General features: G+C 42.9%; 1 protein-coding gene across 4 annotated transcripts in view; it reads left to right on the top strand.

Moving 5' to 3' along the window:
- The first annotated feature begins 2,520 nt into the window (after positions 1-2,520).
- LOC141019098 (RNA binding protein fox-1 homolog 2-like) overlaps positions 2,521-15,955 on the top strand; it is a 52,987-nt gene continuing 39,552 nt past the window's right edge. For all 4 annotated transcript variants that reach the window (XM_073493902.1, XM_073493901.1, XM_073493900.1 and 1 more), the window contains exon 1: positions 2,521-3,553. In XM_073493902.1, the coding sequence (XP_073350003.1) occupies positions 3,299-3,553 (255 nt within the window). In that variant the 5' untranslated portion in view covers positions 2,521-3,298. The remainder of the gene's footprint in view (positions 3,554-15,955) is intronic.

Below are 15,955 nucleotides of genomic sequence, written 5' to 3'. Positions count from 1 at the left end.
AAAGCCACGTGAGAACTAAGAAAGGACACAAAGGACAGGAAATGCCCTGTGCCATCCTGCCCACACAGACACACACATGCAATGTTTGTGTCAGGACTAGTACCTTCATGCAAATCATGTATTCCTGGCTGTGTTGGTTTTTAAACATGCAAGTCATATCATTCTTTGAAATATGTTGTATTCATATGCTACTTTAATATAAATATTAAAGTGTGGCAACTCACTTGTATTTGTCTTTTTGTTCTACCATGTGAGAATAGTGTCCAGATAGAGATGTGTTCCCGCAAAGGACATGACATTTTAAGAGCAAAAAATACATTAATGGTGATTATGTAAAAAAATATATTGTATTTTATTTGAAATAAAATAACACTTACAGCAGCTTTGACTCAAATTATCGACAGAATGGGAAGGAAGCTTTGATTTTAAGACTTCTCTGTATTGTGATGAGAAGCATGTTTAGCATGCTAACCAGCTAGCAATGTCTGTCCCCGTCCAAAGCTCCTGTGCTAGCAGCTTGAACGCCAACACTTCTCCTGTACTCTAAGCTCCCAGTCCAGACTGGTAGGTGCATGGCTGACTGAGCTAACTAGCTAACAGCGGCTACAGATAGCAGCAGATAGAAGTCACTCTGGTGTTATGCTGCCCCCTAAATGACTGTTTGTTTCTGCTGTAAATTAAACATTTTGGGGGCTGCGTGAAATTTCTCAAAAATGTGGAGCAGTAAACTGAACACAGGAGTGTGCAGAGCAGAAGTTCACAGTAAATGAAAATGAAAGTGTGCCATTTGAAGACTGCAGCAGCTGTGTGCCACTAAAATACAGACGTTCCTCCAGATACCATGGTGTATTTTTCACAACCAATATCTTCTCGTGACCTGTGAGGTCTGTGGCTGGGCTCTCATAGACTGTCAGTGAAACAGGCGGCTGTGTGGAGTGATGGGACCTCACTGCCGTCCATCATTGCAGGTTCAGTGGGTGGCAGAGGGACAGGTAGCACAGAGAGACAGAGGTTGATAGAGTGAGTGACTCAGAGGGAGGGGAAAAAAAGCACACACACGCACGCACAATACACTGCACTCTTAGCAGCTCACACACACACAAACACACACACATTTACACATTGGCAGTCGGCCTAGAGTGACAGCAATCATCTGTTCTAAGGCAGCCAGGTGAAGTGAGGAATCAATGCAGGTTTATCACACAGGTGTGTGTGTGTGTGTGTGTGTGTGTGTGTGTGTGTGTGTGTGTCTGATAGCAAAAACACAATATTTCTCTCTCCTATGTATCCCTCCTCTCAGTTATTGCAGCTTCGCCACTATAAACCTTTCCACACAACTGCAGCCATATTTGATTAGTGCCGCTTTTGTATGAATTATATGACAACAGTTTCACCAGAGAGCAGTGATTTTTTTTTTCTTTCAAGATGGAACAGCACTTCCCTTCAGACGCCTTGTCATTTAAGACCCACTAGGGGGCGCAAAAACATTAGAAAACATGACTGCAGTGTATATCATTCCTTTAAAATAATCCAACTGGGAGACTGCAAGTGCCAGCTCGCTGCTCCTTTGATTTATTTTGTATTTATATTTCCCTGAAACTTTTGGATATAAGAGGCTCCCCCCCCCCGTTTATTTGACAATGCTCCAAAAATACACATACAAATTATAAATGTAATTGAATTTACAAACTGAAGATGGAGATATCTTGGAAAATGGAGTAACTATCATGCAAATACAATTTCCAAATGTGGGAATCCATTGTTTTTTTGTGGATGGGATGTGCAACACACTAAAAGAGAAATTATGTAATGATACGTGTTGCAGACCTTGGATTTATAAAATACATTTATAGCTCTTCTGCTTATATACCTACATGGAATCAACCTGAATTTTCATAGTAACATATAGCCTTTATTTCATATTTTTAAAGGGGCACTATGTAGTTCTGGAAAAAACTAAGAATTGTAATATTTACAATAATAATGAGTTAATAATACGAACTCAGAAAATTTATTTTTTCCATAATTGAATAAACAAGCTGTTCTCAGAGGAAAATAAGGTCCCAGAACACTGTTTGAAGCTAGAAAAGGTGGCAGGGTCCGCCACATATAAACAAAGTAAAATTGAAATTGTGTTGTCCTTTGAGGTCAGTTTGTTTATTCAGATTATTCAATCATGAACACAAAGAGTTTGGTTATTTAGTTTGTTCAGGCATTTTAAAAAAAATGAAGGTTCTCTTCTGATTACATTTCTTCCCCCCCACTAAATAATGTAATAATAATAATTTTCCTTTTGTCTGTCTTGACTGTGGACATTTTCATATATATTTTATTATCCTTTCATTGTGTTTCATTGCTCTGAAATAATAAAAAAAGTTGATTTAAAGCAGTAAAATAGCAGCATTTTAATTCGTCTAAACAGTGAAGTAAGTGAGGCTGGAGGAGGAGGGGGAGCTCTGTGGTGGTGGTGGTGGTGGTGGATTCGGGCAGTGAAGGAGAAGGAGACGGAGCAAACGCAGACCTCAGACCAGCCCACCTCACTGTCCTGTCTCTCTGTGCCCGGCGCCCGTCGACGAATCTGACCGCGGATCAGCTCCCTCCACACTACGAGTTACACCAACTGGGACTCAGACCAGAGGAAATCGTGTTCGTCGGCAGCCAAGTCCGCACGCCAAGACACATCCAGAGCAGACCACGGCGAGGAAACGGACGGTGTGATAAGAAGGGACGGGAATCAAGGAGAAAGCTGCGAGGAACAACAGAGGGGCTTTAAGGCAGAAACACGTTTCACGGCTAGAGGAGAGAGAGGACTGGCTGCCCCCGCTGAAGGAGAAGTATTACGCGTAGCTAATTTCCAACATTTTCTATTATTGGCAGCGAGAGTGTGCTCCCCGAGCCACATTTATAACGAGAGCTAGCGGAATGTAATGCTAGCAAGCTAGCTAATGTTAGCTAGCTAATTAGCTCGTCAGGCATCCAAGAGTCGGACGTTTGATCTTTATTGAAATAGGTCACGGCTCCGCGTCGTTTTACTTTTTTGGAGGAAAAAAAAAGGATTGTACTTGGCTTTGTCCTGAATCCTGGCACGGTCATAATGTTCAGTCTTGAATAGCTAACGCCAAGTTAGACAATAAACAGTGCTGTAAGCTGCCTATATTAATGAAAATCGGCTCAACATTATTCGTCTTCGCTTTTTTGGGAAAAGCCTAATCCATTGTGAATATCGAGCTGTGGACAAATCACAAGGAGAAGGCAAAGGTAGAGAACAGACTTTTGAGTGGTGACTGTCTGCCGTCCAATGTTAATGTCGACCGACGTTGCATCTATAATGCTACCCGTTAGTCGGGGAATAATGGACCGGGAAAGAGACATTGATACAGCAGCCGGACCCCTCGCAAACGCGGCCGGGGGTCCAGCAGCTGTCCGGGGGATGAAGCGAGGAGACCCGGAGCCCGACGCTCAGACAGCCGCTGCTCTGACTGACTTAGCCGGGGCGGAGTGCAAGAGACCGAGGATAGACGGGACCGGGAGTGTTGTTGGTGACATTGGACAGGTAGGAGCGCAATGTTAACACACACGTACTAATTATACAGTATGTGTTATAATTTCCTCACATCTGTATGGTTTTGTCTCCATGTGTGCAGCATTATAACAAAGTCTCATCAGCCCTCCCCTTTCTTCTTCTTCTTCTTCTTCCTCCTCTTCTTCTTCTTCTCCAGTAAAAGCTTTTGTTCCCAAGCATCAGCAGGGAGTGATGATAATGTTTTGATAGGCCCCTCTCTCTCTGTCTCTCTCGCCTCTCTCTCATCAACAACATAATCATGCATCATTGCAGCAAATAGAAAAGCCTTTAATCAAAACGAAATGAGGGGTTTATGAATTACACAACAGTGTGACGATAGTGAAATGTGGCTCTGCTGAAATACTGTAGCTGTGCTCCTGGAGCTGCTCAGTGAGGGAGCATGACCAAGCCAGACAAAGGTAATATGATACAGGCTCCATTGCTATGACAGACAGCAGCACAGCAAAGATCAGACCCATTCATCATGCCTGTCTCATGGAAAGTAAACCGGTGTTTTCTTGCACGTTGCTAGGCACACTGTGTGTGTTATTATTTTTTATGCACATGGATGAAATCAAGTGCTATGATAATTTGCTGTGAGTCATCACATCAAATCCTGATACACACCGCATGTGCCATCAATGGCTCCGTGCCCCCCCCGATTGTCGCTAGGTGTTAAAAGAGAGGCAGACAGGGATTGGGGGAGGGGTCACCACAGCCAAAGACAAAGAACAGAGCCTTTTGGTGTCGGCTGAAGGAGCGAGGGGGCTCAAGGGGGCCCTCCATAACATGGGTCTTCCCTGCTTTCATGACTCGATTGCTGAGGCAGCAAAGCATCAGCGACCATTCCTGCCTCTGAAGGACTAATCTGTGCAGGGCTCTAGACTAACTTTTTCCCAGGTAGCACTGGTGCTACCTAGCTTTTCATTTGGTAGCACAAAAATAAATTAGGTAGCACACCTTATTTTTCTTTGTTGTGTGACATTAATAAAACGTATCATGCCGGTGATAGTTTTTATTTCTATACCATAGTTTTGCCTTGATATGACGTAAGGATTGACAATGACCCAAGCTTGACATTTGTAAAATGTTTTAATCACAACTGATTAAACATGAACAGCTGATTACTGCATGAGCAGTAGACAAAAGGTCTTCTTATAAAGAAAAATAACCGTAAAACCGTAATTACCGTAAAATATCAAATAATATCCCAGGCTATGAAGTTAATCTCCATAGCTCGGGCTATTATTTATCTCATTCACAAAACTAGGCGTGTATTTGAATCCAGGGTATTTGGGACAGGCGATTACAGTGTTTCCGCCAGGATTTTTTTAAAGAGTGGCGGCGAGGGTGGGCTGATCGACGGCGGGGGGAGGGGTGCGCGCGACCGGATCGTCGACTAGTCGCTGATGACATCATTCATATTTTTCCCATCATAACTAAAATCCCAGGAGGAGGGAAATGCTCTGCAACAATCTGTTTCACTGACTGACAGCTCATGCACAGAAATGAGTCCACAGTACAGCAGCTTTATAAACAACAAGCTGTAAATCAGTTTGTTTTTTGTAACATATAGCCTACAGGTGCAAAAGAAAATACTGTAGCTACTGTTCATTAAACAATTAGGGAGGAAAACGACACACAGGCCTCGTCACCATCACAGTCCTGCTCAGTCACAGTTTCACTCACAGTTTTAGTTTTTCCTGGTTGGTTGCTGTTGTTGTTGTGCGCGACGTAAAGCTGTCGATATGAGCGGAGGTTTTTTTTTGTTTTTTTTAATTGCCGGCAGCCCGGACACACTGCCCGCGGAAGCGGCAGTTTCTCCTGCTCTCTCTCTCCGCGCCGGTCAAACATCAACCCGTCTGTATCTGCTCGGTTTTCCAAACACAGGTCTGTCTCTAGCGCTGTATGTAGCCTATGGATGTGTCTTGTGTGCAGACGCAACTGACAAATACTTATAGACGGACAAGCAAACTTAATCATCATTTATTTTATTTTGAAAATTGACCGGATTCTCTCGCCTTTTCTGTGCCCGACTTCCTGTCTGGTACGCGCTCGTTCTATCCAGCTTGACTGCGCTCGTATTTTTTTCATTCAGCGCACTCAGCTGTTGTTTCAAGCCGCTACTCTTGTAGCCTACTGTTACATGATCAGCGACTAGTCGACGTCAAGCTCAAAACGTCATTGTGGAGCAGGGGACTAGTCTGTGCAACCTCTAGTGGAAAACCTGCTTTACACTGTTTTAACATTAAAAAAAAAAAAAAAATCATCATTCTGAAGGTGTGGCGGCTTTTATTTTGCCGTGGCGGTGCGCCACGATCAATTACATGTAGCGGAAACCCTGCCGATTAATAGGCTACTTCCTCGCAAAAAAAACTTGTCCAGCAATACTATTGAAATAGGTCTACATTCTACAACGTAGTTTTATTTATTTATGTTATTTTATTAAAGTATGGCTTTGCATTGTTAAAACATCATGCGAAAACACACGCAAGGGAATTTCGTCTTTACACACCATACGCAGATACCCGGTAGTTGCCCGAATTAAGGGTTCAGCTTCGGGACAAAAAAAAAATATTTCTTTCTATTTGAGGCAAAAGTCATGAACAAAAACGTGTTGAAAATGCGCTGAAATTACAAAGTAAACAAAACAATTGTAAGATAATCCACAAGACAAATCACAAGTTTTAAATCAGTCATCACTTTGGACTGATTGACTGACTTACCGGTAGAAGAGGAATCGGCGCATTGTCTACCTTTGGAGTTGGCGGAGTTGTTCAGAAGTGACACCAAGGAAGAAGATTTCGTTGGCTTTAGTGATTATGAGTGACACTGATTGTTTGGTTGTAGCATGTTATATATGCTATATTTAGTCGAATGACTCTACCGTAATATGTTACGTTAACATAGCCGACCAGGCACGTTCTCAGTTCGTTGTTTATGCGTCATATAACGCAGGCTACACTTATTCAGCCTGTTGTTCTCTATTCTATTTTTATTTTAAATTGCCTTTCGTGACATGCGCATGCTGTTATTACTATTCTGTGGAAGCGCATCGTTCGTTTTTCCCGGCAGAAATGTACGTTGTTTAAAGCCCCCAACAGTGCGCTGATGGTCATGAAAATAGAGCCCGAAATGTCTATCCTTGGTGTTGGATATTATCAAATAAATTTCCCCAAAAAATTTGATGCGACTTATACTCCAGTGCGACTTAGCCTATACATGTTTTTTTTTCGTTCTTTATTATGCATTTTTGGCTGGTGCAAATACGGTATATATTATATTTATTATCAACCACACGTCCGCACGGTCACGGCTGAGGAGGGTAGTGAAAGGGGGGTCCTCTCCAAGTCGCACCGGTGCGACCTGTTTGAAAATTAACTCGCACATTTTGAAATTAGGTCGCATGTGCGACCTATTAGGTCGCACTCTAGAGCCCTGAATCTGTGTATATTACAGTAAACCCGCGCACTGCCGAGGCACCTCTCTCCTCGGATCTATTACTATTTATTCCTCTCTCTCATGAACACATCATTCTTCTACCTACAAACATATGAAGTGTCCACAATGCAACAGCACAGGAGAATTTTAGCTGACGTCTGGTGTTTTAAGTGCAGGGAAACAGCACTAACAGCAGTTGAAGAGCAGGCGGGCATGGTTTGAGGTCATCTGCAGGTAATTGAATCCTGGGGAACTGGTAAAATACTTTAATTGGCTGTGCGGCTGACCTGCTGCAATGACGAATAGGTCCTGTGTAGCGCAGTTGATGCTCTCGCAGAGGATGGATGCTGATGATGGGGAAAGGTTATTGCCGCCGGCAAAGATGATGTGACAATGAGCGACATGGCATGGGGAGGATTCTCACTGCCCATCAGTTGTATTGATCGCTGGGCACTGGGAGTGTGGAGTGGAGATGGGGAGGGTGGGTGAGTTGATGGATGGAAGGTGAAGTAGACAGGAATCAGTTGATGCACATGGAAAGGGGGACAGGGGTGAATTGAAGGAGGTGGAGGACAGAGAGAAATAAAAAGTGGGATTTGAATGGACACTAGTGCTGCAACTAATGATTATTTTCATTGCCGATAACTCTGCTAATTATTTTCTCAATCGATGAGTTGTTTGGTTCATAAAATGTAAGAAAATAGTGAAAAATAATGATCACTGTTTCCTAAAGACCAAGATTACGTCCTCAATTGTCTTGTTTTGACCACAACCCAATGATATTGAGTTTACTGTCATGGTGGAGAAAAGAAACCAGAAAACATTCACATTAATGAAGCTTGTCTTTTTCTTAAAAAATATTTAAATCGTTTATCAATTATCAAAATGGTTGGCCATTAATAGTTGACAACTAATCAATTAACCCTTGCAGCTCTAATGGACACAATGTTTGGGTGTATTACAGGAGAGAAAGGAAACTTTGGGGGCTTTTCCACCAACATGGTACCGGTTCCGTTCAGGTCGGCGCACCGAATTTTGAACTGCTTGGAGCATTTCAGCAAAAAAATGTTGGTTTGGTCCCCAGCTCAACTTTAAGTGCAATCTGAAGTAGGTGTCTCATATTCTACAGATCAGTCTGGATTTTGCGAAGAAAACGAGGGCTGTTTCACTAGATAGGACCAAATTTAGTATCTTGAATGGAACTGGAATTAGGATGGATAGATGTTGGGAGACATGAAAAGATGAAGGCAAGGAAAAGGCGGCGGCAAGCAAATCAGAGCCATTAGATTGCATCCATCAGGGATCATGATACAGGATGAGAGGAAAGTGATGGATGGCAGCAGTGGCCTCATCAGTTTGGTGGAGAGATAAGCGGGAAGGTTGGCTCTGAATAAAGATTCATTACACTTGAATGCAATGGGTAAATAAAAAAAGAAAATGACACAGAGGGTTAAAGTCAGTCGTGGTGGTTGAGCGGCGGTGGCTGGCTGTGGCTGAGTGCGTGCTCAGGATGGGGAGGATGAGTTTGGTGGATGCTCCTATAACTAAATGCACCCAACAATTACCATAGCACTCCCATTGAGAGCTGGAGGTAGTGGATCGCTGACCTTCCAGGCTGACTGTAAATCAGGACTGTAATAATAAATGAGAGTGCAGCCTCCTCTCCCTTTTGTTGCTCCTGCTCTCCTCCCCCGCTCTGCATCATACAAACTGCAGACCCCTTCCAGCCCCCCCTGCTCCCCTCTAGCTGTCCTCTGATTTCTCCCCGCTCCTGTCTCCCCCAAGCATATTTCCAGATTGCTAATTGACTCCTGGTTCACAGGCTTCCAGTGTGCCAGTGAGTTGAACCACCCCTCCCCCTCCCCTCTCCCTCATTCTCTCTGCTGTCCCATCTTTCTCCCCCTGCCATCTTTGATTATCTCTCCCTTTCTCAGCCCGTCTCCCATCACTCAAATCTATGCAACATCCATCACCTTTTTTTCGCCTAGCCTCACATCTGCTTTGTCTCTTGTTTTCCTCTCATATTTGTTTTTCTCCTTATCTCCTTCATGTATCGTCCCTCTTCGATCTTTTTTTAAAATATTTTCCACGCTCCCTGTTGGTAGTATTGATGCGTCCCCTTGAGGCAGTGCTGTGGTCCACTCAGATGCAGCAGGAGTACAGTTTCTAACTCTCTATCGGCCTGTCTGCCTCTGTGTTTCGGAGAGCCGATTTGTCCTATCGTTGGCAGTAAAGAGGCTTTGTGTCGCACTAACGAGATCAAAGCTCATTTAGGAGAGGGCATTAACCAGACTGATCGCTTTAACAGGCCAGAGCAAAGGGAGGGGGTCAGGCGAGGGGCGGGTTGATATGAATGGACAGATCACTGAGATAGGTTATTACCATGTTCAGCACAAGCGGTATTCATTACGTTGTGTCTTGTTTCTGTAAAATAAGTGTATTTGTGTTAACTTTCTCTTCTGCCCAGGAGCCTAATGAGGAATTTAGTCAGTCATATAGGTCGCTAATGAAAATATATTGCTGCCAACAGTCAGCTTCCGAACACTTGCCTTTTGAACAGGAATTAAAGGCTCTATATGTGACATCCACTTCCACTAGATGTCACACTAGAGCACCACCAGACCGAAACAAATGGGCGTGTCGGCCACACCTACCCCCTAACAAGAAACAGTCGTCATATTCAACTTGCAGAAACATTCAGACTTACCAAAACTGTCTTGGTTAGTCTTTCCACCGTTCCAACAATCACCAACTCTGTGAATTAAGAGTTGCTTGAAATACATCCTTAATTCACCAGGTTATTCTGGCTCTACATGCTGTACATTAGTAATGTATTCAGCTTAGTAAGGAGCTATTTCTCTGCTTGCTAGCCATACTGCTAATGTTAGCGACCTCTAACATTATTTAAAATATTTCTTGCGTAGTTAAAGTTTCAGGGTTTTAATTTGAATGCCTTACACTGAATGCTTCAAACTGTTTTCTACCATCTCTTTTTATAATGTTATGAGTGAGATCACTCTCTTAGTCTCTTTTATGAAAACCGTGCCAACTGTTTCACAAGGCGGGATGCACTAACATGCACGCAAAGCTCAGATTACAAGACATACAGAGGGAGTGTGACTTCATTGCTCCACCAGCTCTTTACATGGCAAATACTTGTTTGCTGCCATATTGGTCTTCAAAATCTCTTGTTTAGAACCTTTAAAGGAGCTCCTGAGATCTGTTTGGATTTTTCCTTGTTGCTGAGACTAAATTGCCCCCAAAATGTTTAATAGTTTTTGCTGTTAAGTATACAAAATCTCATTCTCTGGGATGTCTAGCTTCGATTTGTAATACTTAAATCTAGGCTCATGCTCATAAATCTGACACTTCTTTTTGATAATGGGATGATTACTAAAGTAATTTATTAAGGAAACATTTCCAACGTTGGCTGGACACATCTTTTATAAATTATTATAAGTTATTATATAAACTACAAAAAAATACATCAGTTTTGTCTTTTTGATGGCCATTTGCCATTATTTTTTTGACATTTTATAGACTTGAATGATGCACACTCACAAAATAATTAATAGGTTAATTTTCAGTTTAAAATAATCATTGCTTCTTGTCTCTAATCAGTGACTGAGACATAGCAAGATAATTTGCTCTTGCTGCCCTTACTTATAATGGCCGATACTCCTAGTGGTTGCGTATCCACAACAGTAACATGCATGCTCCCAGAGATCTGAATTTTAACTGTGGCTTAAAAGATGCTAATGTCATACAGAAGACATGAGCCTGAATTATTCACAGAAAAGAAGAAATATCCACAGATAGGAAACAGTATTACAGAGAGGCAGAGGGCGTGGGCCAGCTTGTGCATTCAGCCTGTACTGATATGTGTTAATATTTGCTACAGAGGGTCGTACTCAAGCCTAGCTTGTCTCACATTATGCTTTTCACTGCTGTTTAATGATTGCCGTTAAACTTTGAGCTGCAGCACAGCACTGGAGTCACCCTTGACTTTTGAACCGGCAACGATAAGCTAAAAATTCCCCAGACAGAGTTGCTCAACTCATATTTTCTCTTTCTCTCTCTCTCTTTCACTGCGTATGTGTGTGTCCAATTCAATTCACTGCTTTATTGGCACAAGTGCAGCAGCCAAATTGCCAAAGCACAAAGAAATAATCAGGTTGAATAAGGAAAGGCACCATTCATAAAAAAGGACATTGAAAAGAGCACGTTCGCTCTCTCGTTCTCTCTCTCGTTCTCTCTCTCTCTCTCTCTCTCTCTCTCTCTTTACTGCTGTACGGCATGCCGGATTCAGCTCCTTAACATGACACTCGCATGTTAACTCTCCCTTTATGGTCATCATGTCACCCCCCCTCACCCCGGCACCCCCACCCCCACCCCACCCTACATGCCTCCTCCCCCAGGCTGCCCCCAAACTGTCATATGTGCTCCCATCTCCAGCCACGCAGAGTGAAATGTCAATTCAGTGTTTCCCTTACATGGGGTCAACTGGGATGCATAGCAGCAGTATTGTCACAGTTGCCACAGTGTCATGGATAATGGTATCGTAAAATATCCATTAAGTTGTGTGTGATGTTTTGTCGTCTTTAAGATCAGCCATGTCTAATGCTGAGTCCAAATTTAAGTAGTAGATACTGAGTACTGATGTGACACATTATCAAGTAATCGTACATGAAAACCTTGCATAGACGTGTGTTCTCCTTTCAGTCGTTAGGCACTGAAACATAATGCATGCTCTTGGTGCAATAGATTACAACCTGGAATAATTAGATCTGACAGAAAACAATGAAGCAGCCTTGCAGCATATTGGTGAAAGTTACAGGGCCTTAAAGGAGAGACAGGTTCTCACTTTTTAAAAATTTAATAAAACCCTTAACAACAATAAAATAATGAATTAAAATAAATAAAACATGTTGCCAGAATATCTATTTAATGATTAATTACTGGCATTGAAGTTTAACATCACAGATATTTTCCCTCACTGTAAAAGATATTTATTCCACAAAGGGCTTGCGATCAAAAGTATCTGCTGCGGAATCTGAAACAGGCGCATTAATTAGTCTGGCTGAATACGAGGAGCAGTGAACTCTGCAACTCATGATTGCAGTTGTAATGTTTATATTTCTAATATTTAATTTTGCCTAAGCCAACCATTAAATGTACTCATCCACATTGAATTTCTAAAAGTGTTTTCTGCAGGCGAGGATTGCAATAGAAACAGCAGAAGAACAACAACATGGGGGGGCGGGGGGGGGGGGTTGGTTCATGAAATAAACTGAATGCATCATAAGGTAGAATTGTACTTTTCCATCATTGGTTACGGTGTAGATGCATATGGCAGCATATGATTTGGCCCTTTGACATTTCAGTGGTGCCACCACATGATGGATGTGTCATGCCGAAAACAGCAATGTTGTGTATGCATTACATTCATTACCCAAAGAAATTGTCTTCACATTCTTAACATTTGTATCTATGTAGAGAGTCCCACACACATCAGCACCTGCATATTTCTGACCGCTCTGTTGTTATTAGTGGGCCACAGAGTCGGAGGAGAGGAATCAGTCTTCAATAAATCCACCCAACAAATGCCCCAGAGGCACATGTTTTGTTGCTGTCAGATTGCAAATGATAACTTGTATCCAGTTCATATTAGAGGCATCTAAGACTCCCACTCTTTTAGAAAGCACATAAACTATACCAAAAAAAATAAACAATAAAAAAATAATGGCCCCATTCTTTGGGCTCATTTTGGTCTAAAAGCCTTCATTCTTTGGGGAAACACTGCAATTTATCTTGGCTTTCTACCTGTCCTTTTGGTTGTCTTTGTCTGTCTACCTGTCCTAAAGAGCTGTTTTCATATATGAACACTGGATAATGTCCGATTGTAGCACACAGCAGAAGATTGTCCACAATTGTCCAACAGCTTTATACTAATAACCCTGTATGGATGTGATGTTATGTTTAAAGTATCCCAAGTCGCTTGCCATTTTATTGATATTGGCTACTTGTGTAGAAAAAAAATCTGTTAAGTTGCTTACAGATGTGCGGGACATTACTGGGAAGTAGCAGGGTCCTTTTTCCAATAATTAAATTATGTGGTATTGGATTGAAGCACAGACTTGTGTACTCACTGTTACAGATTCCAGCATTTCAGGAAATATCCGAGGTATTTCTGATACTGGTTTCGGTATCAAAACAACTCTAGTTCTACTGGACATACCTTGGTTTTGGTTTAGGAGGACTCATCCGTAATAATGACTGTGTTTGAGGTGATATCAGTGCTACATGTATTTGAACGTAACGTATCCGCAATATTGGTGAAAGAGTGGAAGGCAAGAATAAGCAAGCAGAAAAAAGTATGAAGCAAGACAGTGACCTCTTTTCACACATGGGCTCAGTCGGACATTACACAGACTTTGGGAGCTGGCAGGGTACAGTCCGTTTAATGTCCGGGCCAACTGATTTGGACGTTTGCTCTCCAACATACAGCTCCTCCGGCTAATGTCCGGACAATTTCAGGGCAGCAGACAGTGCATGTGTGAAAGAGGCTTATGTTGGCTCCGTTTGATCCTCTTTGGGTGTGCTTTGTTCTTCTCCCGTCTTTGCCTCTGGGTTATGATTTGTTGACTTGATTGAGTTCTGAGGTTGCTGGTTATATTGGGCCAGAGATTGCCAAGAGCCTCCTGCAGACAGCACTGGATGAATGATTGGTTTTCCATGTCTCAGATCTTGTGGTGTTTGTGAGGCTGTTAAAAGCAATTTGACTGTTGTTGAAGATCACCATCTCAGCTTCAGTTGAGGTGAAATGCATGACTCTCTCAAAGCCGTAGTCTTCTTTGGTGATTTGTGTTTTTGTCAAAAGTGTCAAGATTTGAATCTTTAAGGTGTGTTGCTGGGAGCAGGTGGGATTTTTCATACATTTGGTGTTATGATTGAGCCCATAATGAAGCCAAACATCAGAGCAGACCACCTCCTCAGGCTGTTCTGATAGGGCTCACTGGATGCCTGCAGCAGCCCCCTTAATTACCCCGCTCCCTCCTCCCTGCGTCTCCCTCCCCTCTCACCATCTGTTGACCTCATGTCATTTTTGCCTTCCCTCACCACTGCTGCTCCTTTTTCTTCCCCTGCTCTTACCCATTTGCTCCAGCAACTCCCCAACTTCTTTCCCTCTCCTAAAATAGCAAGTCGGAGAGAGAGAGAAAATAAACAAGAGAGACGCCCTCTAGTTTCGCCCTCCGCGGAGTTAGAGAGGGGGACACACAGAGACAGGGAGAGGGAGTGTGTTTGTGTGTGTGACTGCTTTTCTGTGCTTTTGCTGATCCCTGCCAGTGCAGCCTGAAGCCCTCACAGTGAGCCAGCCGGCCGGCGCCTTCAAAGGCTCCGCCTCACTCACAAACTATATGGAATTAACTTAATGGAAACCTGCGAAAGTGCAGTACGAAATCTGAGCTTTCAACCTGGACAGGCTCAGTGCAGCATGCTGTGTTCATTTTCCATATATTTATTTATTTAAAAAAAGTATGGCAGGCATAAAAGCGGGTGCCTTTTGCGTACTTTTTTTTAAAGATATGCAGGCATGTAAAATACTTAAAAGCAAAGCCATATGGCAAAGTGACTGTGTGTGTCCGTGTGTGCATTAGAGTGAGTGTGGGTAAACAAGAGTGTCTGAAAACTAGGTATCAAGTTCAGACCCCCAATCCCCTCCCCCACCCCTTAAGAAAATATAAATCACATGGCATTCTTCACTCATGACTCATTGTCTCCATTTCACAAATGTTTCACCGCTTTATATTTCTCCCCCCTTTCTTGGCTTTGGCCGTCTTATTCCCCACATTCCTCCTTCTCCTCCTGTGTGTCTGTCTCTGGCCTTATTTTCATGTCATCTGTTCTTTCTTTCTTTCTTTCTTTCTTTCTTTCTTTCTTTCTCCTCCGTCCCTCCCCCCAATCCATCCACCCTGCTCCCCCTCCTTCTCTTGCAGACAGATTGATTCCAGATGTTGCTAAACTCTACCCTCTCTCCCTCCTCCTGTTCTTCTACGTAAACTCCTCCTCCTCCCCTTTCTTCTTTCCACTCTGTCCACTGTAGAACCAACAGTCACACTATAATTTGATGGTTGGTGTATAATTTACATTTCACTGGCGTTCCAGTTTATCCTCCCTGTTTTTGTAGCCTAGTGCAGCGCCTTCATCCTCACTTGACTGCAAATGTGATAAAAACACCAATTCTCAACATTTAATCACCTTTAATTGTATGTGTTTCGTAGTAATGCTGCTAAATTATCACATTTCCTCAACTGCTTTGGTGGCCCACCAGCAGTGGATGCAGCACAAACACCGATCAGATACGATGTCAAGCTTTAGTGTTTGGTGCACTGAAACTAGAACGTCAGCTCAGTCCTATTTGAAATGCAGTGCAGTGTTGGTAACTCCCAACATGCATCTTTTTTTCTTTAAAATAGGAAGTTTTCTCATTCTGGTTGACATTGCCCAAGGCTTTGTAGACTTGAGATTCTGCTCTGAACAGCCTCCGTGTTACTGCATTTCTATATGTGCGGTGGTGAGCACCGGCAGCCTTTCACACACTCAGTACTTGGCTGAATATAAGTCTGTCCATTCCCCTGTAAATGTGGCGCACCAAGGAGAGTGTTCCCCCTGGGGACGAGGCACGAGGGGGAAATTGGTTCCAGATGAAACAGGAAGTGGCGAGTGGAGACAAAGAAAGGGCTGTTTTAGACAGGGAAAAGGGAGGACGGGCCCCGAGTCTGGACACAAACACACACAGAGTCAGAGTTTACAGCCCGCGGCATCAAAAGAAAAATGTTTTTTCTCATTCTTACCTATTCTTTACATGTGCGCCATTTTTGGCGACGTTCTCTCGTTCCTCCTTTGCTTCCTTCTATCCTGCTCCGTCTAGACACTTCTTCCCCCTCTCCA

The sequence above is a fragment of the Pagrus major genome, chromosome 23 (assembly GCF_040436345.1).
Source record: "Pagrus major chromosome 23, Pma_NU_1.0".
Lineage (NCBI taxonomy): Eukaryota > Metazoa > Chordata > Actinopteri > Spariformes > Sparidae > Pagrus > Pagrus major.
The sequence above is the reverse complement of the archived record's forward strand: the minus strand, read 5'-3'. Positions and strand labels throughout refer to the sequence as shown.